This window comes from Rhinoraja longicauda, chromosome 23 (assembly GCF_053455715.1).
Source record: "Rhinoraja longicauda isolate Sanriku21f chromosome 23, sRhiLon1.1, whole genome shotgun sequence".
Lineage (NCBI taxonomy): Eukaryota > Metazoa > Chordata > Chondrichthyes > Rajiformes > Arhynchobatidae > Rhinoraja > Rhinoraja longicauda.
In genome coordinates, this window is record NC_135975.1 from 36,921,425 (window position 1) to 36,948,039 (window position 26,615).

The following is a 26,615-nucleotide window of genomic DNA, read 5'->3' on the forward strand; positions in this document are numbered from 1 at the left end:
CCCAGGCCAGAAAGGTCAGTGTGGGAATGGGAAGGGGAGTTAAGGGATTCGACTAGGCTTGTATACACTGGAATTTAGAAGGATGAGAGGGGATCTTATTGAAACATATAAGACCATTAGGGGTTGGACATGTTAGAGGCAGGAAACATGTTCCCAATGTTGGGGGAGGCCAGAACCAGTTTAAGAATAAGGGGTAGGCCATTTAGAACAGATGAGGAAAAAAAAATTCAGTCAGAGAGTTGTAAATCTGGAATTCTCTGCCTCAGAAGGCAGTGGAGGCCAGTTCTCTGAATGCTTTCAAGAGAGAGCTAGATAGATCTCTTAAGGGTAGTGGAGTCAGGGGGTATGGGGAGAAGGCAGGAACGGGGTACTGATTGAGAATGATCAGCCATGATCACGTTGAATGGTGGTGCTGGCTCAAAGGGCCGAATGGCCTCCTCCTGCACCTATTGTCTAAAGTGTTTGGCAACCAGGAAATCACCTAGGCCCAGGTGGATGACACTATCTGGTCCAAGATACACAAACATGACAGATGGACCCCACCAAATTCAATGTTGTTGTCAAAGGTAGTTTTGATAACTTGAAATGTGTTTACCAAAACATTGTGCAGTTGCAAAAGATAACGTGTATTTAATTTCTTGTATCAGACACGGTCCCTGCTGAGTGTGTTTGAGGAAGATGCGGGCACGTTAACTGACTTCACAAACCAGCTGTTGCAAGCCATGCAGAGGGTCTATGGTGCTCAGGTCAGTCCACCCACTCACATCACCTCGAGCTCAACATTGAATGCAAGTTTGTGATAACTTACCTTTCTGGTGTACCTTCAAAGCATCGGCTGGTTCATATGTTCTAGGAGCAGAATTAAGCCATTTGGTTCATCAAGTCTACTCCACCATTCAATCATGGCTGATCTATCTTTAACTCTCAATCCCATTCTCCTGCCTTCTCCCCGTAAACCCTGACACCCGTACTAATCAAGAATCTGTCAATCTCCACCTTAAAAATATTCAAATGACGGCCTCCACAGCTGTCTGTGGCAATGAATTCCACAGATTCGCAACACTCTAACTAAAGAAATTCCTCCTCATCTCCTTTCTAAAGGTGCGTCCTTTTATTCTGAGGCTTTGGCCTTTGGTCCTAGACGCTTCCACTAGTGGAAACAACCTCTCCACATCCACTCTATCCAGGGCTTTCACTATTCGGTAAGTTTCAATGAGACCCCCCCCCAATCCTTCTAAATTCCAGTGAGTACAGGTCCAGTCCTGGCATTCTCGTAAACCTCCTCTGGACCCTCTCCAACACCATCACATCCTTTGTCAGATATGGGACCCATAACTGCGCAGAATACTCCAAACGCAGTTTGACCAGCACTTTATAAAGCCTCAGCATTACATCCCTGTTTTTATATTCTAGTGAATTCTCTCCCCATTTAGAAGATAGTCTATGCCTTTATTCCTACTGCCAACATACAGGACACCACACGTTGCTATGCTGTATTCCATCTGCCACTTCTTTGACAACCTGTTCAAGTCCTTCTGCAGTGTCTCTGATTTTTCTACAGTACATGCTCCTCCACCTATCTTCGTATCATCTGCAAACTTGGCCAAAAGCCATTACAACGTGAAGAGTAGCGGCCCCAGCACCGGCCCCAGCACCGGCCCCAGCACCGGCCCCAGCACCGGCCCCAGCACCGGCCCCAGCACCGGCCCCAGCACCGGCCCCAGCACCGGCCCCAGCACCGGCCCCAGCACCGGCCCCAGCACCGGCCCCAGCACCGGCCCCAGCACCGGCCCCAGCACCGGCCCCAGCACCGGCCCCAGCACCGGCCCCAGCACCGGCCCCAGCACCGGCCCCTGCGGAACCCCGCTGCTAGTCACTGGCAGCCAACCAGAAAAGGCCCCTTTTATTGCCACTCTTTGCCTTCCAATCAGCCAACTTGCTATTTATGCTAGTATCTGCCCTCTGACACCATGCGCACTCATCGTCTTCAGCAGCCTCACATGGTGCTGTTGAAAGGCAGAACCTGTAAGATTTGCTTCTCTCAACACAGATGCTGTCTGTCCTGCTGGAAAATTTCCACCGTTATTTTTTATTTCAGATTTCTAACAAACTCACAATTCTTTCAAATGGCCAGCTCACACCCAAGTGGTATGAATATTGACTTCTTTATCTTCAAGTAACCCATGCCTTCCTTCTCCCTTCATCCCTCCCCCCTTCCCAGTTCTCCAACTAGTCTAACTGTCCTCGTTTACATTTTATCTCTGGTTTGTTGTTACCTTCTCCCAGCTAACAATGATCTCGTCTACATTTTCCCGTGATCTCCATCCCCTTTGTCTCGTTTTCACACCTCACACTTCATTATCTCTGAATCTCCCCTGACTCGGTCTGAAGAAGGGTCTTGACCCGAAACATCACCCATTCCTTCTCTCCAGTGATACTGCCTGTCCCGCTGAGTTACTCCAGCATTTTGTGTATATTCACAATTATTTCTCCTGTATTCCCTTTTATTTCCAAGCTGCCTCTATCTCTACCTCCTCCCGACAAATCCACAAGCCCACACCACCCTCTGTCAGCAGATGCCACCGCCTTTAGGTGTCCATAAGCATTGCTGAGTCCCCACCCTGTCACACATATTTCCTTTAACCTCCCTTCTCCCCATTCTCTGCAACATAAAGCATATTTGATTTCTGACTCTACCAGCTTCTTGCCATTGATCCGAAATACTTTTCTGCACAGATTTCTTTCCCCTCACCTGCCGAACTGTTCCCTCTTCCCCCATTTTCGGTTTGTAGTTATTATTGAGTTATTTTGCTTCGTAAAGAATGTCTGTACTAATCTAGAAAGCCGTGTGTCGCTTCTCAGATCTTTTGTGACTCATACTTTACAATGGAATTACGGATAATGCAAGGGCTTTCTGCTCAAAAATAGTTTAGCACGTGGCAAATATTTGACTTTAATCTTCAACCAACCACTCCCTTTACTTGCCAAACCTGCCTGGATCCAGTGAAAAAAACAATGGAGGATACACATTTGTGACTCCTAATAATAAAAGATGCTCAAGAAAAGAATCACTAGCATTTTATTTCAAGAGGACTAGAATATAAATACAGGGATGTAATGCTGAGGCTTTACAAGATGCTGATGAGACCACTTTTGGAGTATTGTGAGCAGTTTTGGGCCCCATGTCTGAGGAAGGATGTGCTGGCATTGGAGAGGGTCCAGAGGAGGTTTACGAGAATGATTCCAGGAATGATTGGGTAACACATGACGGCACTGGGCCTGTACTCGCTGGAGTTTAGAAAGATGAGGGGGGACCTCATTAATCTCACCGAATCGTGAAAGGCCTAGATAGAGTGGATATGGAGAGTTTGTTTCCACTTGTGGGAGAGTCTAGGACCAGAGGCCATAACCTCAGAATAAAAAGACATACCTTTAGAAAGGGGATGAGGGGGAATTTCTTTAGTCAGAGAGTGGTGAATCTGTGGAATTCATTGCCGCAGAAGGCTGTGGAGGTCAATTCAATGGGTATTTTTAAGGCAGGATTGATAGATTCTTGATTAGTTTGGTTGTCAAGCGTTATGGGGAGAAGGCAGGAGAATGGTGTTGAGAGGGAATGATATATCAGCTTGTTATTACTGTTTTCGGTTATCTTGATTGATAACATGCTGCTTTGTATTTTTTTGCAGAATGAAATGAGTATTGCAACACAACAGCTGTCCAAACAGCTCATTGCATATGAAAAGCAGGTGAGGGCATGACTGGGGTATAATACCAACTTTTCCTTTCCATTTATTTTCCAAAAGAATTCACATCATCTCTAAGAGATAGTTCACTCTAGTTTTAGAGATACAGTGTGGAAACAGGCCCTTCGGCCCATCGAGTCTGCGCCAACCAGCGATCACAACGCACACCAGTTCTATCCTACACACCACAGACTCAGTGATCCAAAGCGCCTGTTTTCGTGCTGTATCTCTAAAAAAAAACTAAAACCGAAAGGATGCAACAAAAAAAAGATTTGTGACACGTTACCACGTCAGGTAGGTTTCTGTTATAAGGAGAGGGTGGGACCTTTTACACAGAGTGTAGGAGGCTGTGTCTTCATCTTTCGTGTCCACCATCTATGTTTCAAATGTTACATCACTGTCATTGTCCGTCCTGAAAAGGGCGCAAGCTTCCGGCGACAAACAGTGGGAGCCATCACTTGTACAGTAGATGATGGTAGCAGAATTAGCTCAGGACACTTCCAGTTTCCAGCCCCGCGACGTGGACGCTTCCGCTATGGGGCCGGAGGCTGTGTGATAACCTTACAGAGGTATATAAAATCATAGGTAAGGAGAATAGTCATAGTGTTTTCCCCAGGGTAGGGAAGTCTAAAAGTGTAGGGTATAGACTTCAGGTGCGAGGGGAAAGATATGAAGGGGATCTGAGGGGCAACATTTTCACAGAGAGAGTGGTGGGTATGTGGAACGAGCTGGCACCTGAGGTGGTAGAGGTGGGTACCATTACAATGTTTAATACACTTTGTACTGGTTCATTTCATAGGAAAGGTTTGGAGGGATATGGGCTAGGCAGGCGTGGGTTAGGCAAAAAAGGTCACAAAGTGCTGGAGTAACTCAGCGGGTCAGGCAGCATCTCTGGAGAACATGGACAGGCAATGTTTTGGGTCCAGTTTAAATTCCATTTGGAATATTTTGGAGGTCCAAGAACCAGGACCCTTCAATAATCTAAGAATAAAGGGGACGGCATTTAAAACTGAGATGAGAAAAAACTTTTTCACCCAGAGAGTTGTGAATTTGTGGAATTCTCTGCCACAGAAGGCAGTAGAGGCCAATTCCAAGGTTGAATATAAAAGAGAGTTAGATAGAGCTCTAGGAGCTAGCGGAATCAAGGGATATGGGGAGAAGACAGGTACGGGTTACTGATTGTGGATGATCAGCCATGATCACAATGAATGGCTCAAAAGGCCAAATGGCCACCTCCTGCACGTATTTTCTATGTTGCTATGTTTCAGACAAAACTTCTCCAGAGATGCAACCTGAACTGCTGAGTTAATCAAGCACTTTTGTACTTTTTTGTAACCCAGCATCTGCAATTCCTTGTTTCTGCAGCTTGGTTAGGCAACTTGATCGGCATGAACAAGTTGGGCCGAACTACTTGTTTCTGTGCTTTATAAATCTATGGCAGCTAGGAATGGCCAATAAACAATAGAAACCTATAAAGGATAAGGGCAGGTAATGCAGGGGAGTAGGAAAAAAAACTGCAGATGCTGGTTTAAATCGAAGGTAGACACAAAATGCTGGAGTAACTCAGCGGGTCAGACAGCATCTCAGGGGAGAAGGAATGGGTGACGTTTCGGGTCGAGACCCTTCTTCAGACGAATGCAGGGGAATTCTACTGCTTGTACCTTTATTATTGTCGGGTCAGAATCCATAACCGTTGCGAAACAGTTGTGAGTCAGCAGACACTTTATCATCATCCTTCCTGGGATAGCTGGAGGTGGACATTTAATGATGCTGGTTCTTGACCTGAAACATTGGCAATCCATTTGCCTCTACAGGTGCTGCCTGAGTTCTCCCAGCAGATTGTTTTCCTGCTGACATTCAATGCTGGCTGCACCAATGTTACCCATTTCCCAAGGTGACTTCAACAAATACCAGCATCCGACGGAATAACGGAAAATAATTTCAAAGTAGTACCATAATTTCATGTCTAACTGCACTGCCCTGATGAACTTGTATCAGCTTTCCTGTCGGTTTGTTTGATTTTAAACTGTAGAGATACAGCGCAGATATAGGCCCTTCGCCCCATCGAGTCTGTGCCAACCAGCCAAAGTATACACTGACACTATTCAACGCACAGGACAATTTACAATTTTACTGGTCAATTACCCTATAAACCTGTATGTCTTTAGAGTGTGGGAAGAAACCGGAGATCTCTGTGTAAGCCCACGCTATCACGGGGAGAACATACAAACTCTGTACAGACAGCACCCGTATTCAGGATCAAACCCAGGTCTCTGGTGCTGTAAGCTAGCAACTCTACTGCTGTGCCACCCTTCCAGCAGCTTGACATTAAATGCTGGCCACACCAATGTTCCTCATTTCCTAAGGTGACTTCAACAAATGCCAGCATCCATTGCAATAACAGGGAAAATACCATGACTTAATGTCTAACTGCACTCCCCTGGTGAACTTGGCACAAGCTTTCCTGTCGGTTTAATGGGTAAAGGTTATTTATCAGAAAGCTCGATAAAGGCTATGATTCGATAGCTGAGTTACTTTGGCTGCAATATAAATGCCTCAGTTGTCCTAGATAGCATAAATAGTCCAGATGAAGGGTCGCAGCTCAAAACGTTGACAGTCCATTTCTCCTCAGAGATACCCGAACCTACTGAGCTGTTCCAAGAACTCTCCTTTATTTGCTAAAGGTTCCACACTCTGTCGGCTCTTGCACTTCTGCATTAATTAGCATTGGACGAGGGAAAGGGAAGTCAGGTAATATGGAGTCATGGAATCATACAGCGTGGAAACAGGCCGTTCAGCCCAATTTGCCCTCACCGGCCAACATGTCCCATCTACATTAGTCCCACCTACCTGCATTTGGCCCATATCCCTCTAAACCTATCCCATCCATGTACCTGTCCAAATGTTTATGAAACGTTGCAATAATATCTGCCTCAACGACCTCCTCTGGCAGCTCATTCCATGCACGTACCATCCTTTGTGTAAAAAAGTGACTCCTCGGGTTCTTGTTAAATCTTTACCCCCTCACCATAAACCTATGTGCTCTGGTTCTCGATTCCCCTACTCTGGGAAAAAGACTGTTTACCCAATCTATTCCTTTCTATTTTGTACATGAATATGTGCAATCTTGTTCAGAATTTCTAATGCCCAGTTAGACCGGGGTGGAGCTGGGCTGATAAAGGTAGGGATTGTGTTCGATGAAGTAACCTGCTGGACATGAATGTGTTCTCCCACCAAGAAAGACAAGGGGAACAGCTCCTCATATTTGTGGACAGGCAAAAGTCTGTATCTCTTCTCTGGGATTCAAGGTAGAATAGGCAAGGCCTTGGAAAACTGTCAGCACACTTGGCAGTGAATGCCAAACATTGATGCTGAACATCAAAGATCAGAACAGCAGAAATCTTATAGAGAGTCATTAAAACACTGCACATATTTAAACCTGAAACCCTTTTGTCACTTTCCAGAACTTCGCTTTGAGCAAAGGGGACGATGAAGTGATTTCTACCCTTCACCGCTTTGCCAGAGTTGTGGATGAGGTAATACATTTTAAAATTATATACAGTACGTGTCAAATGGTGCAGTATCCTCGAGGTCCTAGTGCTGGACTAGTAATTGAAAGGACAAAGATTGGCCATTAAACCATAACATGCAACTCTAATTAATATGTGGCTCTTCTGTTGCTTGCCTTAGCATGTGAAAGAAGAAATGAAGTCCATCTTTGATAATTATCTCTTGGATATAAGAGCACAATTACTTCTAATTGAAGGTATGTAGGTTAATTGGCTGGGTAAATGTAAAAATTGTCCCTAGTGGGTGTAGGATAGTGTTAATGTACGGGGATCACTGGGCGGCACGGACTTGGAGGGCCGAAAAGGCCTGTTTCCGGCTGTATATATATGATATGATATGATATGATAATGACGTTGGAGAGGGTCCAGAGGAGGTTTACGAATGATCCCAGAAATGATTGGGTTAACATATGGTGAGCTTTTGAAGGCACTGGGCCTGAACTCGCTGGAGTTTAGAAGAATGAGGGGGAACCTCATTGACAATTCCCGTATAGTGAAAGGCCTGGATAGAGTGAATGTAGAGAGGATATTGCTAGTGGGAGAGTCTAGGACCAAAGGCCATAGCTTCAAAATAAATGGATGTACCTTTAGAAAGGAGATGAGGAGGAATTTCTTTAGTCAGTGGGTGGTGAATCTGTGGAATTCATTGCCACAGACAGCTGTAGAGGCCAAGTCAATGGATATTTTTAAGGCAGAGATTGGTAGATTCTTGATTAGTACGGGTGTCAGGGGATTTGGGGAGAAGGCAGGAGAATGGGCTTGAGAGGGAAAGATAGATCAGCCATGATTGGATGGCGGAGTAGACTTGATGGGCCGAATGGCCTAATTTTACTCTTAGAACTTGTGAACGCTAAAAAGTAGTTCTGGATCTCTGATAGAAAATCAACCGAATTTGTAGGAAACTAAAGGTACTAAAATATCCCAGAAAAGATGCAAGATTGGGGCAGCACCATGGCGCAGCAGTGGAGCTACCTCCTCACACCTGGGTTCAATCCTGACTACGGGTGCTGTCTGTACAGAGTTTGTCTGTTCTCCCGGTGACCTGCATGGGTTTTCTCTGAAATCTTCTGTTTCCTCCCACACTCCAAACACATGCAGGTTTGTAGGTTAATTGGCTTTGGTAAAAATTGTAAATTGTCCCTAGTGTGTGTGGGATATTGTGAGTGTGCAGAGATCATTGGTCGGTGAGGACTCGGGAGGCCAAAGGGCTTGTTTCCACGCTTTATCTCTAAACTAAACTAAAATTTGGGGAAAAGAAATTAGAGGTTGATAAAAATTGCTGTGGAGTTAAAGTTATATAGTGCAGAAACAGAGCTTTTAGCCCACCATGTCCATGCCAACTATCAAGTCCACCTGCAATTTACGTGCTGGTATTTGGAAGTGGATAAAATAGACAAGGAGAGGCTTTCACCTCTCAGAAGAGAAGTTAGAACTGGAAAGTTCAGCGTGTGTATAGAAACATATGGTCATATTGTGGTGACACCTGGTGGCAACCCAAGGGCACAACGAACCATCGGCTCTAGAGCGTCTTGGTGTGGGAGGCGCCAGCCACGGGGGCGGTGCCTGAGTTGGTATTTAAGGCCGGGCAATGCCCGTGACTGGGGGAGTAGTAGGGAGCTGTACTGGAGAGAATTAACACGTCTAGCGCACGCAACTCGTGTCCGATTAGTTTTAGCGTTCCTGCTACAATATATACATACATACATACACACCTGTGTGTGTACGCACGCACGCACGCACCTCGATAACCTACCTCGATAACCTCCTCTGGCAACACCTTTCACACACCCACCAATCTCTGAGTGAAAAAGTAGCCCCTCAGGTTCCTATTAAATCAATCCCCTCTCACTTTAAACCTATGTCCTCTGATTCCTGATTCCACTACCCTGGGTAAAAGACTGTGCATTCACCCTATCGATTCCCCTCATGTTTTTATACACCTCTATCAGATCATCCCTAAGCCTCCTGTGCCCCAAGGAATAAAGTCCTAGTTTGCCCAATCAGACCAGGAGGGGAGTGGGGGGGAGGAGTGGAGGTGGGGGGAAAGGGAGGAGGGGTGGGGGGAGTGTTGTGATTTGCTGTTGAAGGAGCAAGTATGTCTTCAATGAAATTAGGTATGTGCAGTTTTAAATGAAACTCTTTCTTCATAACTTAGTCATACATTTTATGACCATTGTTTTAGGTGTACACAGGCACCATCTGGTTTCCCCCCTTCTGTCCCTGGACATAGATCCCTCATCCACGTCTCCTCTGTGGTATTGCCCTTGCTCCCCCTTCACCCAGACAGAACAAGGATAGATTTATTCACAAAATGCTGGAGTAACTCAGCAGGTCAGGCAGCATCTCGGGAGAGAAGGAATGGGTGACGTTTCGGGTCGAGACCCTTCTTCAGACTGATGTCGGGGGTGGGACAAAGGAAGGATATAGGTGGAGACAGGAAGATAGAGGGAGCTCTGGGAAGGAGGAGGGGAAGGGAGGGACAGAGGAGCTATCTGAAGTTGGAGAAGTCGACGTTCATACCACCGGGCCGCAAACTGCCCAGGCGAAATATGAGGTACTGCTCCTCCAATTTCCGGTGGGCCTCACTATGGCACTGGAGGAGGCCCATGACAGAGAGGTCAGACTGGGAATGGGAGGGGGAGTTAAAGTGCTGGGCCACCGGGAGATCAGTTGCGTTAATGCGGACCGAGCGCAGGTGTTCAGCGAAGCGATCGCCGAGCCTGCGCTTGGTTTCACCGATATAGATGAGTTGACATCTAGAGCAGCGGATGCAATAGATGAGGTTGGAGGAGGTACAGGTGAACCTCTGTCTCACCTGGAAAGAATGTTTGGGTCCTTTGATGGAGTTGAGGGGGGAGGTAAAGGGACAAGGATAGAGTTCCCCTAGTCCTCACCGTTCATCCCACTACCTCCATATTCAACACATCATAGTCCGAAGATAGACATAAAAAGCTGGAGTAACTCAGCCGGTCAGGCAACATCTCTGGAGAAAAGGAATAGGTGACTTTTTGGGTCAAGACCTCTCACTTCCGCTGAGTTACTCCAACTTTTTGTGTCTATCTTTGGTGTAAACTGTAGTTCCTTCCTACACATCATCGTGACATTTCCGTCACCTCCATCATGATCCCATGACTAGTCACATCTTCCCATCTCCATCCCTTTTCCTGGTCTGCAGAGACAGCTCCCTCTGCAACTTGGTTTACAGCTCCTTCCAACCCAAACCCCAGGTACATTTTTAAAATAAGTCATCAGTGATCAATGTAACCTTTCATCTTTATCTTTCTCCAGTTATCTTTAAACTTATGCCCCATTGCTGAAAAAAACACTCTTCCCATTTGTATAACAAATAGATACCATAAATGTCAGTACCTCTGGTCAGTTTTATTACCCCCAATGTTTATGTTAACTAAACTAGCTGTGCTGTGGAACCTAAACACAGTGATGAATCTATCTATCGCCTCACTAACATGCCTTGGTTCCCTATATGTAAGAAGAACTGCAGATGCTGGTTTAAATCGAAGGTAGACACAAAATACTGGAGTAACTCAGCGGGTCAGGCAGCATCCCATTCCTTCTCTCCCGAGATGCTGCCTGACCCTCTGAGTTACTCCAGAATTTAGTGTCCTCCTCTTTCACACTCCTTTCTCAGAGGTTACTATCGCGAGGTCTCGACCCGAAAGATCACCCATTCCTTCTCTCCAGAGATGCAGCCTGTCCCACTGAGTTACTCCAGCATTTCGTGTCTACCTGGAGGTAGGGTACTGACATGGATAGAAAATTGGTCGGCAGACAGAAAGCAGAGTGGGGATAAATGGGTCCCTTTCAGAATGGCAGGCAGTGACTGATGGGATACCGCAAGATGCTGGGATCGCAGCTATTTACAATATACATTAATGACTTGGATGAAGGGATTAAAAGTAACGTTAGCAAATTTGCAGATGACACAAAGCTTTGTGACAGTGAACTGTGAGGAAGATGCTATGAGGTTGCAGGGTGACTTAGGCAGGTTGTGTAAGTGGGCGGATGCATGGCAGATGCAGTTTAATGTGGATAAATGTGAGGTTAATGTGGATAAATGTGAGGTTAATGTGGATAAATGTGAAGAATAGGAAGGCAGATTATTATCTGAATGGTGTCAAGTTAGGAAAAGGGGACGCACAATGGGATCTGGGTGTCCTAGTGCATCAGTCACTGAAAGGAAGCATGCAGGTACAGCAGGCAGTGAAGAAAGCCAATGGAATGTTGGCCTTCATAACAAGGGGAGTTGAGTATAGGAGCAAAGAGGTCCTTCTGCAGTTGTACAGGGCCCTAGTGAGACTGCACCTGGAGTACTGTGCGCAGTTTTAGTCACCAAATTTGAGGAAGGATATTCTTGCTATTAAGGGCATGCAGCGTAGGTTCACTAGGTTAATTCCCGGAATGGCGGGACTGTCGTATGTTGAAAGACTGGAGCGACTAGGCTTGTATACACTGGAATTTAGAAGGATGAGGGGATCTTATTGAAACATATAAGATTATTAAGGCACGTTAGAGGCAGGAAACATGTTCCCAATGTTGGGGGAGTTCAGAACCAGGGGCCACAGTTTAAGAATAGGGGTAGGCCATTTACCACAGAGATGAGGAAAAACTTTTTCACTCAGAGTTGTAAATCTGTGGAATTCTCTGCCTCAGAAGGCAGTGGAGGCCAATTCTCTGGATGCTTTCAAGATAGAGCTAGATAGAGCTTTTAAAGATAGCGGAGTCAGGGGGTATGGGGTGAAGGCAGGAACGGGGTACTGATTGTGAATGATTAGCCATGATCACATTGAATGGTGGAGCTGGCTCGAAGGGCCGAATGGCCTACTGCACCTATTGTCTATTAGTCAAGCCGATTTCCCTTCATAAATCCATGCTGACTTGGAATTATCCTTTTACTGCTATCCAAATGCAGCGTTATTACCAGCTTAATAATTGACTCCAGCATCTTCCCCGCCACCGATGTCAGGCTAACTGGTCTGTAAGTCCCCGTTTTTCTCTTTTGCTCCTTTCTTGAAAAGTGGGATAACACTAGCTGTCCTCCAATCCACAGGAACTGTTAGGCGAACACACTCAGCCCTGCTCCCCGAACACACTCCGTTAGCCTACACTGTCCGGGCCTACAGCGACTCCCGGGCCTACAGTGTCCAGGCCTACAGCAGCCCCTGGGCCTACAGTGTCCAGGCCTACAGTTTCCAGGCCTACAGCCCCCCCTGGGCCTGATAGGGGACAAGGGCGCGGGGGGCGCTGTAGGCCCCGACGCTGTAGGTCCCGACACTCTATGTTTCTGACATTTTAACAGTCGCGGTCCGGAGGCGAGGGCGCCGCCTAACGGAGGTTGCGTGGTAACCTGCCTCCCGGCCCGGGCGGCCATCATTGGTGGAGCGGGAGCATGTGGCCGCTGGCTGCGTGAGATCACGTGGGGCGCTGGGCGGTGACGTCACCCGTTGTCCCTTATTTGGGAGTGAGGAAGTTGGCAACCCTACTAATACGCGGGCGGTCCTGTATGGGACAAACTAATTTAGCCCAAAACACAGGATGTCCCAGATCGTTGGCAACCCTAATCAGGGCCCCTGCTTTCCACATTTTCTACCCATAGTAGCCTGGAATAGATCTTATCAGCTCCTGGAGGATTGTGTAGGAAAATAACTGCAGATGGTATCACAAAATGCTGGAGTTACTCAGCAGGTCAGGCAGCATCTAGGAGAGAGGGAATGGGTGACGTTTCGGGTCGAGACCCTTTTTCAGTCTGAAGAAGGGTCTCGAACCGAAACGTCACCCATTCCCTCCCTCCTAGATGCTGTCTGACCTGCTGAGTAACTCCAGCATTTTGTGATACCTCATCAGCTCCTGGAGATTTATCTACCTTTATGTTTTTCTAAGATATTTAACTCCTTATTTATGACACTCCAGAAAGTCACTCTCCTATTCAAAATCACAGACACAATATCTTTCTAATAGTGGAAACAAGGAACTGCAGATGCAGGCAAATACTTGCATTTCTCTTGAAGATAAGATTTCAATAGACAATAGGTGTAGGAGTAGGCCATTCAGCCCTTCGAGCCAGCACCGCCATTCAACATGATCATGGCTGATCATGCACAATCAGTACCCCGTTCCTGCCTTCTCCCCATATCCTTTGACTCCACTATCATTAAGCGAGTCAAAATTTCCTTTTGAAAAGAAGTATAAGAGAAATAAACCCTCCTCAAGTGTCCGGCCCTGATGATGTACTAAGATTCCTCAAGGCACCTATTCCTAACGGTGTGTCTGATTGTGTATCAGGCCGTGGCCTTAAAACCTGTGCAAACTAACTGGCTAGAATTTTGTCGACTTCATAAACCTTTCATGACTAGTCTAAAGTCTTTACATACTCCATAACACGGTGCCCAAGAAGAGCAAGATGGCTTGCCTCAATGACTTCCGACCAGTTGCACTCATGCCCATTGTGATGGTGCTTTTAGAGGTTGATTACAATGGATAATCAACTCTTGACTTAGTAAAGACCTGGATGGACTACAACCCACCTACTGCCACAACAGATCAATAGCAGAGTGATCTTGCTGACTCTCCACTCTGCACTGGACTACTTGGATAACAAGGACAATAGACAATAGGTGCAGGAGTCTAAATGACCTACCCCTTATTCTTAAACTGGCCCCTGGTTCTGGACTCCCCCAACATTGAGAACATAGGACACACAAGTCTGGTTGAGATAAAATGCTATAGTAACTCAGTGGTTCAGGCAGCATCTCTGGAGAACATAGATAGTCATCGATGTAGCGGAGGTAGAGTTCGGGGATGGGGCCAGTGTACGTCTGGAACAGGGATTGTTCGACGTACCCGACAAAGAGGCAGGCGTAGCTAGGGCCCATGCGAGTGCCCATAGCTACGCCTCTGGTTTGGAGGAAGTGGGAGGAGTCAAAGGAGAAGTTGTTGAGGATAAGAACCAGCTCTGCTAGGCGGAGGAGAGTGTTGGTCGATGGGGATTGGCTGGTTCTACGGTCGAGGAAGAAACGGAGAGCTTCGAGACCATCCTTGTGGGGGATGGAAGTGTAGAGTGACTGGACATCCATGGTGAAGATGAGGGAGTGGGGACCTGGGAACCGGAAGTTATCGAGGAGATGGAGAGCACGTGAGGTGTCTTGGACGTAGGTGGGGAAGGATTTAACCAGGGGGGGATAGGATGGAGTCGAGGTAGGTAGAGATAAGTTTGGTATAGTTCCTTGTTTTTATAGCTCGGTTAGGCAACTTGTCCCTGAAGGTGGCAACACAGGTGGTTAAGCTAGATTTGAGAATGTTTTTCACAAAGAGGGTGGTGGCGATCTGGAACGAGTTACAAGAGGAGGTGGTGGAGGCAGATAAATGACAATATTCAAGAGTTGTGTGGACAAGTACTTGGAAAGGTAAGGGGCAGAGGGATATAGGTGTAATGGAGTAGGATTGGTATAGATGGACATCACAGTTGGCATTGATGAGTTGGGTGAAAGGACATGTTTCTCTACTGTGTGATTCTGTGATATCAGAGATAGCTAAAACCTGTCCATTTCGGGCATCTGAAGAGGGCCTGTCTCACACAGAAAATGGTAAGTACCTGGAATCCACTGCTGTCGAGAGTGGTGGAAGCTAAGTCACTGACAAGATTCAAGAAGTGTGTGGACGAGCACTTGAGTCACTTTAGCACAGAAGGCAACTGACTACGAGCTGGAAGATGGGATTAATACCAATGGGTGCCCACTGGCTGGCATGGAGGTGGTGGGCCAAATGGCCTGTTTCCATTTTGTTTAGTTCTATTACTTTGCTCAGCAGGTCATGATGATTTTGGCTGAGTGCTATTTTTTGCGCTGTAGGTTTTATGTTATCTATATAATGCAGAAACCCTCATCCACGCCTTCATCACCTCCCGTCTGGACTACTGCAACAGCCTCCTCTATGGCACACCCTCAAAAATCATCAATAAACTTCAATACATTCAAAACTCCGCTGCCCGTCTACTCACACACACCTCGATCCGTGACCATATCACCCCCGTCCTTTATAAACTCCACTGGCTCCCCATCCCCCAGAGAATCCAGTACAAAATCCTCCTCATAACCTACAAAGCCCTCCATAACCTGGCCCCATCCTACCTGACCGACCTCCTCCACAGGCACACTCCCACCTGCACCCTCCGCTCTGCCGCTGCCAATCTCCTATCCCCCCACATCCGGACCAAACTCAGATCCTGGGGGGACAGGGCTTTCTCCATCGCTGCTCCCACCCTATGGAACTCACTACCCCAAACCGTTAGAGACTCCTCCACACTCACCACATTCAAAACATCGCTGAAGTCTCACCTGTTCAGTACTGCCTTCAACCACTGAAAGTCACCTCACCTTCTGTCTCCTTTCTCTGTTCATTTATTTATTTACTTATTTATCTATTTATTCATTTCCCTATGTTCTCAAAATCTCTGTAAAGCGTCTTTGAGTATATGAAAAGCGCTATATAAATAAAATGCATTATTATTATTATTATTATAATTGGAATGGTTAGTTTATTGTGGAATGTTCATGATTGTAACTGACAAAATCATCATTTCTTCACAGCTAAATTCTCTCCACACAGAGCTGGCGAAACAAGTTGCTGACACCATGATATTCCCAATGATACAGTTCAGGGAAAGAGATCTCACGGGTAATGTTGAATTTTAGCCTTTTGTTGCACTGTTGGATAACAATTAATACCTGCCACTGCAGCATTTGATGTAAGGATGTATTTGCCCTGCAGATATTGCCAGGAGCTTTATTTATCAGTATTGTGGTAAAAACATTATGATAACCATTTTAGTAAAAAAACTCTTGTTTATTTTAAGCCTCTCAGACCTGCATTTTAAACTAGAAAACTATTTTTTCTTGAAGTTCCTCACTACACATTTTGAGTTGTGTGTAATTACTTTCTCCACTGGTGTTCACATTAAGGCCTGGTGTTCACATTAAGGCCTGGTGTTCACATTAAGGCCTGGTGTTCACATTAAGGCCTGGTATTTAAAGCCTAGTTTTCTACTGATCTGTTGCTTTTAAATTATTTTATTGCTTTGTTACAAAGCCATCCTATCAAAGAGCATGCATAAAATGATTACTCGAATAACTATTCAAACAATTATTCCTGATCATGGCTCCAAGGCAGTTGGGAGAATCTTGCTTTACCTATGAACTCTGCAAGCTCGAGAGTCAGTAAAACTTTAGGGCGGCACGGTGGTGCAGCGGTAAAGTTGCTGCCTTAGCGCCAGAGACCCGGGTTCCATCCTGACAATGAGTGCTTGTCTGTACGGAGTTTGTACGTTCTCCCCTTGACCGTGTGGGTTTTCTCCGGGTGTTCCAGTTTCCTCCCACACTCCAAAGATTTACAGGATTGTAGGTTAAATGGCTTGGAAAAATTATAAATTGTCCCAAGTGTGTGTAGGATAGTGCTGGTGTGCAGGGATTGCTGGTCGGTGTGGGCTCAGGGGGCTGAAGGGCCTGTTTCTGCGCTGTATCTCTAAACTAAAGTAAACTAAGGGTATCAGGGGTTATGGGGAGAATGGGATTGAAATGAAAATATATGGCAACCATGATTGAATGGCGGAGTAGATTTGTTTGGGTAAATGGACTAATTCCGCTCCTAGAACTTATGAACATGAACTTAATGCCTTCAATATCATTGACAAACAGCCTGCCGGACAATCTTCTTTTCACTTAGAGACATAGAGTCATGCAGCATGGAAACAGGTCCTTCAGCCCAACTTGTCCGTGGTGCCCAAGATGCCCCATAATTCCATTTGCCCACGTTTGGCCCATAAAGCGCGAAACATTTCCTATCCAATCAGCCTCAGCTTGTAATGTAAAATAATCCAAGACAGTTCATAGAAAATTAATCAAAGTTTATAGCAAATTGCATTACGTATGCATCCAACTATTGAAATCGAATGCGGCATGACATCTGAAGCAACTACAAAAGTCATACGTTTAACATGAGGCGGGGAAGATTTAATAGGAACCCGAGGGGTAACTTTTTTACACAAAGAGTGGTAGGTGTATGGACGAGCCGTTGGAGGAGGTAGTTGAGGCAGGTACTATTGCGACGTTTAAGAAACATTTAGACAGGTATATGTCTGGGATCGGTTTTGTAGGATATGGGCCAAATGCAGGCAGGTGGGACTAGTGTAGATGGGACATCTTGGTCGGTGTGGGCAAGTTGGGCTGAAAGGTTCTACGCTGTATGACTATGACTTTCATCTGCTAATTGTTTAACCCAAAGTGCTGACTTCCTTGAGGCAGAAGCTACTCTGTATGAAGCTTTAGGCAACCTGTCCTCATACTACAAAGAGAATCACCTGAGAGTCAATCCATCTAAAACCCAAGTCTGCGCCTTCCACTTAAAGAACAAGAATGCAAATTGCAGGTTGAAGATCATATGGAATGGAGTCAGATTGGAGTACTGTGGCAGTCCAGTCTATCTTCGTGTGACTCTTGATCGATCTCTGACCTACAAAGCACATATCACCAAGCTCAAAGGGAAAGTCAGTTCTAGAAATGCACTTCTTAGTAAGCCGCGTATCTCAAAATGGGGAGCAAATTCTAAAACCATTCGATCAACAGCTCTGACTCTGCTTCTCCATTGCCGAGTATGCCTGCACAGTATGGGAGCGCTCAGCTCATGCAAGGAAGATTGATCCTGTGCTAAACACAAGCTGTCGCTGCATCAGTGGATGCATGAAACCTACCAAGACTGATAGCATCTACCTACTCTCTGGCATTGCACCTCCTGGAATCAGAAGTGTTGTAGTTCGTGACCTATTAACAGAATAGTCAGACAACCAAATTCGTTTAACCTCTTTATTCTACTCACCCAGGTGGGAGGGAGCCTAGGCACCGGAGCATTCAGAAACGCTCAGGCAGCTAGTGTAGCCTTTCTCTCCCAAAGCTTAAATTTACACACATTTTATACCCTAAATACATGTGCCAGTATTTTCCATCGCTGCCTTATATGTCAAGTTTACAATGCCCTATAAATCTTTATGTGTCCTTCAGGACCTCCGTGTCTGTCGTATCCATCGTGACCTATGTGTCCTCTTCTTTCTTGGGAACCAAGGGCAGTCCATGTGGCAAGATGTTCTTCTTAACACTTCAAAACTTTGAACGCTGGATGCTGATATCAGAGGATACGATCAGCCATAAACCGCGCTTCCATGCTGACAAACAGGATGCCCCAGCAATATAATCGAGCTGGAACTTTTACACTCCTGCAATAAAACCCACATAGCTGCATTCCTAATGTTAGCCCTTACATTCCCCTCTTTGATTATGCTATAATCACAGTCTTTTAAAGTGGCCGATTGACAAATAGTTGGCGTATACATGGACCGAAGCAATAACAGATTAACAGAATCACAACAATTAACACAATGATACTGCCATAATGGAGAATCGGCCCCCACAAATATGCTAAACCAAACCAATCCCATCCTGAAGCATTAATTAGATCTTGGGCTAAATCTGCCCCTATTTTCCTAGTCAAGTCAATTTTATTTGTATAACACATTTAAAAACAACCCACGTTGACCAAAGTGCTGTACATCAGTTCAGGTACTAAGAACGAACATACAATGGCACACAAACATAACAGCACATACATAAACAGTTCACAGCGCCCCCTCAGAGGGCCTCAGACACGTTCTTTCTATAACCTCCTTCACATGCCCAGCGATATTGGTGATATTATCTGGTACAAATGTACAACATTCTTGCCCTATCATAGCACAGGTGCCTCCTTTCTCGGCTAGCAGGAAATCTAGGGCCATACGATTCTGGAGAGCGACAAGACGCAGGGCCACCATTTTAGTTGTTAGCTGGCCTATTTGTTCCTGAGTCTCGTACAGTCCATCAGCAGTACAATTTGCTAATTGTTCCAGGGCACTAGCTAAGTTTCTAATTTCAGTTCCCGCCCGAGCGGTTCCCCATCTCGGGAATATTATCCACCAAAACCTCTCAAACTCCGATACAGCTCGTTTAGAGCGCCACTCTGGATGCTGTAGAGGGTGATTTATAATTCGTAAATGTGGGATTACAAAAGTTAGATAACAGCACCCTGTCCAGGTCTCATAAGATCCCTGATCATACTGTGGCGAAAGTCCTGGTAACCAGACATGCCCAGCTCCCACATATTAAGTAAATCCCATTAAGAGGTCTTGGGGGAACTGCAGTACTGATATGGGTGCATGTGCTGAATCCCACAGACAGGCTAACTTCATTTGGTCTAGATCCCATTCTACAGAAACAGGTTGTATTTATTGGTGTTTCTGGAGAGTCATGAGGAGCATTAACTTGTATCCGGGGCCAATTCTCCTGTGTTTGATTAAGATAGGGTCTCAAGGACCACCCATTAAAACACTGACATCCACAGTCATCTGATCGGTTATCATAATCCGTACACCAATTATTGGGGCCAGGGCTCTGTGAGTGATTAAAAAAGAACCGGGCAGATCTGACTTCACTCGGAGTGAAGGGGACCGGGAAAAGAGGCATCATGCTTCTACCATGTGTTGGAACCTGGAGCGCACACCCAACAGGCAGACCGTTCCACCTGGGAAGCGTATGTCTGACATAAAGAGAGGAAACGATTGGTTTGCCGAAGACCCGAGGTTCGTCCTATCTGACTACCGAGTGTCAATATAATCCACAATCCCATTTTAGCCTCATGTTGTCCCGTGGTTTCTGGGCGTCTCGGACCTGAGAATGCTAGGCTGATCAAGATTGGGTTAATAATTTCATATATTCAATTAAACGCTCATCCAGGTCGTGCAGTTCATGGAGGTTGATTGACCCCTTTTCCTCTGCCCCCCTAGGGGTTCGGAGTGGTTTCCCGTATAAAACCTCAGCTGGGGTTAATCCTGTAATAGAGTGAGGGGTTATATGCATAGAGAATAATGCCATCGGCAGGACTTGGACCCAATTTAACTTCGTCGCCTCTTGGAGTTTGGCCAATTTATTTTTCAGTGTGCCATTTGCTCGTTCCACCATACCTGCGGCCTGTGGATGGTGTACAGAGTGGAACTGCTGACGGATATTTAACTGTTTGCACATTTTCTCATTAACTTTGGCTGTAAAATGGGGTCCATTGTCCGAGCTCAATGTACACGGTAGTCCAAACCTTGGCACTATTTCTTTCATCATACAGTGGGTGTAATTCGAATTTAACTCCGTTTGATTCTGGTTTACCCTTTCCAGTTCTTTTTCTACCTCTTCATTCTGTCTCCAAGTGATTACATCAGATAACCATCCTAAAAATTGTGTTTCTTGTAATCCTTTATCCCAAGCATTCCGTAGTCTTATTCCTTCTTCCATCAATCCGTCTACTGTCTGTATCTTATTTTGTAGGGTCTCTATATCGAAGGAATTTAACGTCCCTATTCAGTTCCAACACCTCCATTGTAATTTCAGCAACGTTACATTCATTCTGCTTCCTGGATTCATATTCTATCCTGACGGTCAAATTTAACACATTCGGGAATCTAACCATTGGGGTACAAGTTGTATACATTCGCTTTAAATGTCCTACATTGGATTCTTCCTGGGTAGTCTCTCGTACTGACTAAATTATTACTAGGGGGTGCCTTCCTTCTATCTGGGTAGCATTGGTACATGCCAGCCAATCGTCTTTCTTTAGAATGTAAGTGCTGCTACTTGCCCCCCAGCCGTTCCAGCCCTTTCTGCTCCATTCCCTTATGCTTACATTCCATTTAGTTGTCAAATTGACCTTCCCTTGGTTATGTGTAATAACCATTAGTTGTCCTTTTGCTGCGTACCCTCCGCACCCCTCAGGGCATTGTACTTCATACTTCCCTACTGCGCATGCTGTGTTGGCTGGACATGTAAAGCTCTCCTGCGTTCTACTGCAAGAGTCCTTTCTCCAGTCTATTCCCCTCATCGCTTCTCGTAGGGACGGCTGATGTAACCCTCGAGTTCGTCTAGACCGACCCTGATATGGCTGCTTACATGGAAAACTAAATTCATCTGTCAGGCATTGGAAATTAAACTGGCACAAAGCGTGTCCACAGGGTACAACCCAATAGGCTTGGTCTCTCAATTGTTTAGCTCTGGTCTTATTAAACCATCCTGAGCAGGGTCCTATTCTTTCTGCCTTCCAGGGTATTGTGCCATTGCCTCCTCTGCATATCATCTGATCGTCTTTACATAAATGTCGTGGAGTAAATACAGATTGACCACAATCCCATATAGATCTTGAGTGCACTTCCCCTAATAGCGGGAGTAACAATAGCAAAAGGAACGTTATTTTACATGCTAAGCATTATATAGTTTGAAATTTCAGACTGGATGTCAAAGTCCTATCGAGACCTTCGGCTTCAATCCATCGGCTAAACACATCAACAATAACTAAGCAATACTTATAACTATGTACACGTCGCAATTCAATAAAATCAATTTGTAAACCCCAATTTATTTTCAGGTGATACCATGTAGCATTTATTACATCCAACATTCCCCTCTTACCAACATGGGTAAGATAGTGCACATAATGCAACAAAACAGGCAAAAGCGTGTTAGGGACACAAACTTTGCCAGAGGCAGTAACCCAAAGCGAGTCAGATTCGCGAGGGGAACACCCATCCTGGCTCCACTGGTGTCACTCAGCCTCGGGGGCGTCCCTCTGAAGCTGGCAGAATTCCGAAACACTGGGCATAGCGGTAGTTGCAGAAAACTGCTGTTGTTCCCTGAAGGAACTAAAATGGCGCAACTTAACCTTTTCACCAATGGTTGTCTGGGACCTATCCATGTTCCCTGATGCTGCCTCATAATTGGTGGGTCGTCTCGAGTATCCTGGCGGGGAGGGTACCACCGCAGCCGGTGGCTCTGCCTGTGGGGCTGTGAGGATCGGACACGTCCAGGGTTCCTCGTCACCCTCGGACTCCTGATTACCTAATAAAGCCGCTATAGACTCCAGTGGTTTGGATTCTGACTTTTGTTGTTGTTGGGCGGGATATATCCCTTTGGTACCGGTTTTAAATTCACCTTGAGCTCGGGTAGCATGCTCAAGTCTTAGATCACACACCTTACATTCCGCTTGCAAAATATCGCATGTTTTCAGTATTCCCGACCTATCACACACTGATATCCCTCTACTACTTGCATTTTCCCTCCAACTTCGCTCCCTCAACTCCTGATGGCGCTTCTGCGCCCCCTCTTTCCATTCTGTGATCCTCTTTTTCCATTTCTTCACCGCTTCCCGCTCCCAAATCAATTGTTCCACCGCTTTGATCGTCTCTACATTCCATGTACCTCCCACTGGCCAGGCTTCGTTTCCCAACCTTTTCATTAACGAAGCAGATACCATTCTGTAATCTTTACCATTTCCTGGCAGTAAATAACACATGTGTTGTACCGGGACACCTCCATCACTCTTATCCAAAGTCTAGCTGGAGCTGGAGCTGTTGAAAGGCTGGAGCGATTGGGCTTGTATACACTGGAATTTAGAAGGATGAGGGGGGATCTTATTGAAACATATAAGATAATTAGGGGATTGGACACATTAGAGGCAGGAAACATGTTCCCAATGTTGGGGGAGTCCAGAACAAGGGGCCACAGTTTAAGAATAAGGGGTAGGCCATTTAGAACGGAGATGAGGAAGAACTTTTTCAGTCAGAGAGTGGTGAAGGTGTGGAATTCTCTGCCTCAGAAGGCAGTGGAGGCCAGTGCGTTGGATGCTTTCAAGAGAGAGCTGGATAGAGCTCTTAAGGATAGCGGAGTGAGGGGGTATGGGGAGAAGGCAGGAACGGGGTACTGATTGAGAGTGATCAGCCATGATCGCATTGAATGGCGGTGCTGGCTCGAAGGGCTGAATGGCCTACTCCTGCACCTATTGTCTATTGTCTATTGTCTGTCCCACATGTCTGATTGCCAATTATCCGAAATTATGTTACCAATACATTTTACCAAACGATCAATTTCACCCATACCAAAACAATGTCAACAAGAGTGACCGGTCGAGAAGTGCACTCTGTCCCCTGCAGACGTGTTTCAGTCTTAGTCGTTCGTGGTTGATGGTGCCAAAGAGATCCTGCCGACTATGCCAAATGTTGTAGTTCGTGACCTATTAACAGAATAGTCAGACAACCAAATTTGTTTAACCTCTTTATTCTACTCACCCAGGTGGGAGGGAGCCTAGGCACCGGAGCGTTCAGAAACGCTCAGGCAGCTAGTGTAGCCTCTCTCTCCCAAAGCTTACATTTACACACCTTTTATACCCTAAATACACGTGCCAGTCTTTTCCATCGCTGCCTTATATGGCAAGTTTACAATGTCCTATAAATCTTTATGTGACCAAGGGCAGTCCATGTGGCAAGATGTTCTTCTTAACACTTCAAAACTTTGAAGCTGGTTGCTGATATCAGAGGATACGATCAGCCATAAACCACGCCTCTATGCTGACAAACAGGATGCCCCAGCAATATAATCGAGCTGGAACTTTTACACTCCTGCAATAAAACCCACATAGCTGCATTCCTAATGTTAGCCTTTACAGAAGAGCTGTAGCCAGTCAAAAAGAACGCCTCAGACAATCAGAGGATGAAAGACATCCCCTACATGACCACCCTTTGCTACCTCAGCGTTTGAAATCACGCGGAAGTTTCCTCTCTCTTGTCCATCCCCTGGACTGTAGTGCATCATCCAGAAGGCTCAAACTCTGGGAAGAGAGACTGGAGAAATCTCCCGAAGACACTCACATTGCAATCGATCCCTCTGAGAAACTCCCACCAGGTTCCGACCAACCGTGGATAACCTGGCGCAGTCTCAACAGACTGCGGACAGGCTTGGGGAGGAGCAAATCGAACATGCTGAAGTGGGGATATACTGAAGATGCGGCAGACTGCGAGTGTGGACGGGGCCTCCAGACCGTGGAACATCTCCTGAGCTGTGACATGCTGCATGACACATGCACTGTAAAGGATCTTGCAGAGATGCACGTGGCACTAAAATTTGCTCGCTTTTGGCAAACAGTTGTGTGATGACATGAATAAATAAATTGTTTTACTGACCCTTTTTAAAAGGTAACCAGTTGTGGACTACTATTAATACCGTAGGTTTATAATCGAGAACATGTTTTTCGCATTCTGCATTAATTAGTTTAAAGTAATGGATAATTACATTTTTTCGTGTTCAAGTATAAAATTATAATTATTCCTAGATTGCACTCTGCTCAATTTTACATCAATAATGTTTATGAATTATGTTAGTTTTAGTTATTCTGCAGCATCATCAATTGCTTTTCTATCTGCAGATCAGAACTAGCATTGTACAACATGGAGTAAAATAAAGCAGACATATAAAGTGGAATATTACTAATATAATTTTAATTTGCAATAAATATCTTTATCTCCACAGTGATAGATTCAATATGAAATGCCATCTTTTCCACAGTTTGTTCAAACTTAGCCATGGTGTCAATTTGACATTCCTGTGATTAACACAATGAAATAAGTGTACCGTGAGCCTCTTGTTTTCTGGTTTTAATTTTTAAAAAGATTTTGTCTGCAAATGGAAATTGGAATACAGCTAAAATAGATCTTTATTGTCGTGTGCCGACTTTCAACTGAATTGAAGCTAATGTAGTGTAGGAAAATAACTGCAGATGCTGGTACAAATCGAAGGTATCACAAAATGCTGGAGTAACTCAGCAGGTCAGGCAGCATCTCAGGAGAGAAGGAATGGGTGACATTTTGGGTCGAGACCCTTCTTCAGACTGATGTAAGATCGGAAGCTAATGTAGATCGGAATGTAACCTGTGGTTAATTTTTGATGATGGCTCTTTAGAGATCATTCCATAAGTATCAGGTAATCCCAGGGCCTGGCTTTGTGATAGAGGGTACTCAGACCTGACCTCTCTAAGTTGCTGCAGGTAAGTTGCTGTTACCTAGTGTCCATATTGAGCCATTGTTGGCAGTGGATTCAAAGCCTGCTGGTGTTACAGATACTTTAAACTTGCCAAATCCTGGAGTAAAAGACTATAAAGTGCCAGTTTTGCATTAGGTGTTTAATGTTCTAATCCATGTTTGTAAACGCCCTCTCATTTCAGTACTATTTATGGACAAATCGGGATATTTATCTGGATAAATATGGACAATTGGTGCATTATATAAATACTATGAAACCACATTACCAGTCTTTAATAAACCAAGTCAAAAGACTTAAGTGGTACCTTTTAAATTATTTAACCAAAGATTTAATTTGTCTGTTTTCATGCGTCGGTGGAAACAGAATCTTTGGGGAGGAGTTATAATGCATAATACATTGTGAAAGCCGTACTGACAGACTGACTGAAATAAGTACAGTGTTAATGGCCCTGGATTAATCATCCTTGTGATGTCAACTCATCTCCATTATATTACTGAACTTATATTGACTGATGACTGTTTAGTACACTTAATATAATTGTTAATTTTATTTCTTTCACTGAGGTGGTATTCACATTATAAAAAAAGATACACAAATTAGATCTTTTTAATCATAAAAATGATTTGACAGTACCTTGTTAGATCATGTTCATCTCCATACTTAGATGGCATGGTGGTGCAGCGGTAGAGTTACTGCCTCACAGCGCCAGAGACCCGGTTTCGATCCTGACTACCGGTGCTGTCTTTATAGAGTTTGTACATTCTCCCTGTGACCATGTGGGTTTTCCCCAGGCGCTCTGGTTTCCTCCCACACTCCAAACATGTATAGGTTTGTAGGTTAATTGGCTTCTGTAAAATTATAAATTGTCCCTAGTGTATGTAGGATAGTGTTAATATGCGGGGATCGCTGGTCGGCACGGACTCAGTGGGCCAAAGAGCCTGTTTCTGCACTGTATTTCTAAACTAAAAAAACGAAACTAAACTTGTTTTGCACCTGTTATAATTAGCTGCCATTAAATTATAAAGTTACGAAAGCAAGCATTTTATAAATGGCATTCTATCCAACTGAAGCATAAATCTGGTGACAGCATTTGGGATAGACAATAATTAATGTTGATTATAATTTTATTAGAATTATCTGTTTCTGTCTTTTCTTTTCTTTTGTTTTGTGTCTTACACTGAGCATTACTGTTTTTATTATTTGCAGAAGTAAGCACTTTAAAAGATTTGTTTCTACTTGCTAGTAATGGTATGTATATATTTTTTCATTTCCAGTTTTAATTGTTTACTCTTTTTTGGAGTTAGTTTCTTTCTTTCTTTCTCTCTCTCTCTCATGTGCATGCCAAGCTTTAGTGACTG

The 26,615-nt window shown here is 45.0% G+C and overlaps 1 protein-coding gene across 2 annotated transcripts in view; it reads left to right on the plus strand.

Annotated features, from left to right (window-relative positions):
- Positions 1-649: 649 nt before the first annotated feature.
- Positions 650-26,615, plus strand: part of appl2 (adaptor protein, phosphotyrosine interaction, PH domain and leucine zipper containing 2) — a 93,218-nt gene continuing 67,252 nt past the window's right edge. The window contains exons 1-5 of one of the 2 annotated variants that reach the window (XM_078420065.1): positions 650-746; positions 3,687-3,746; positions 7,208-7,279; positions 15,916-16,003; positions 26,464-26,505. In XM_078420065.1, the coding sequence (XP_078276191.1) occupies positions 723-746; positions 3,687-3,746; positions 7,208-7,279; positions 15,916-16,003; positions 26,464-26,505 (286 nt within the window). In that variant the 5' untranslated portion in view covers positions 650-722. The remainder of the gene's footprint in view (positions 747-3,686; positions 3,747-7,207; positions 7,280-15,915; positions 16,004-26,463; positions 26,506-26,615) is intronic. The other variant, XM_078420066.1, reaches the window with a different exon arrangement.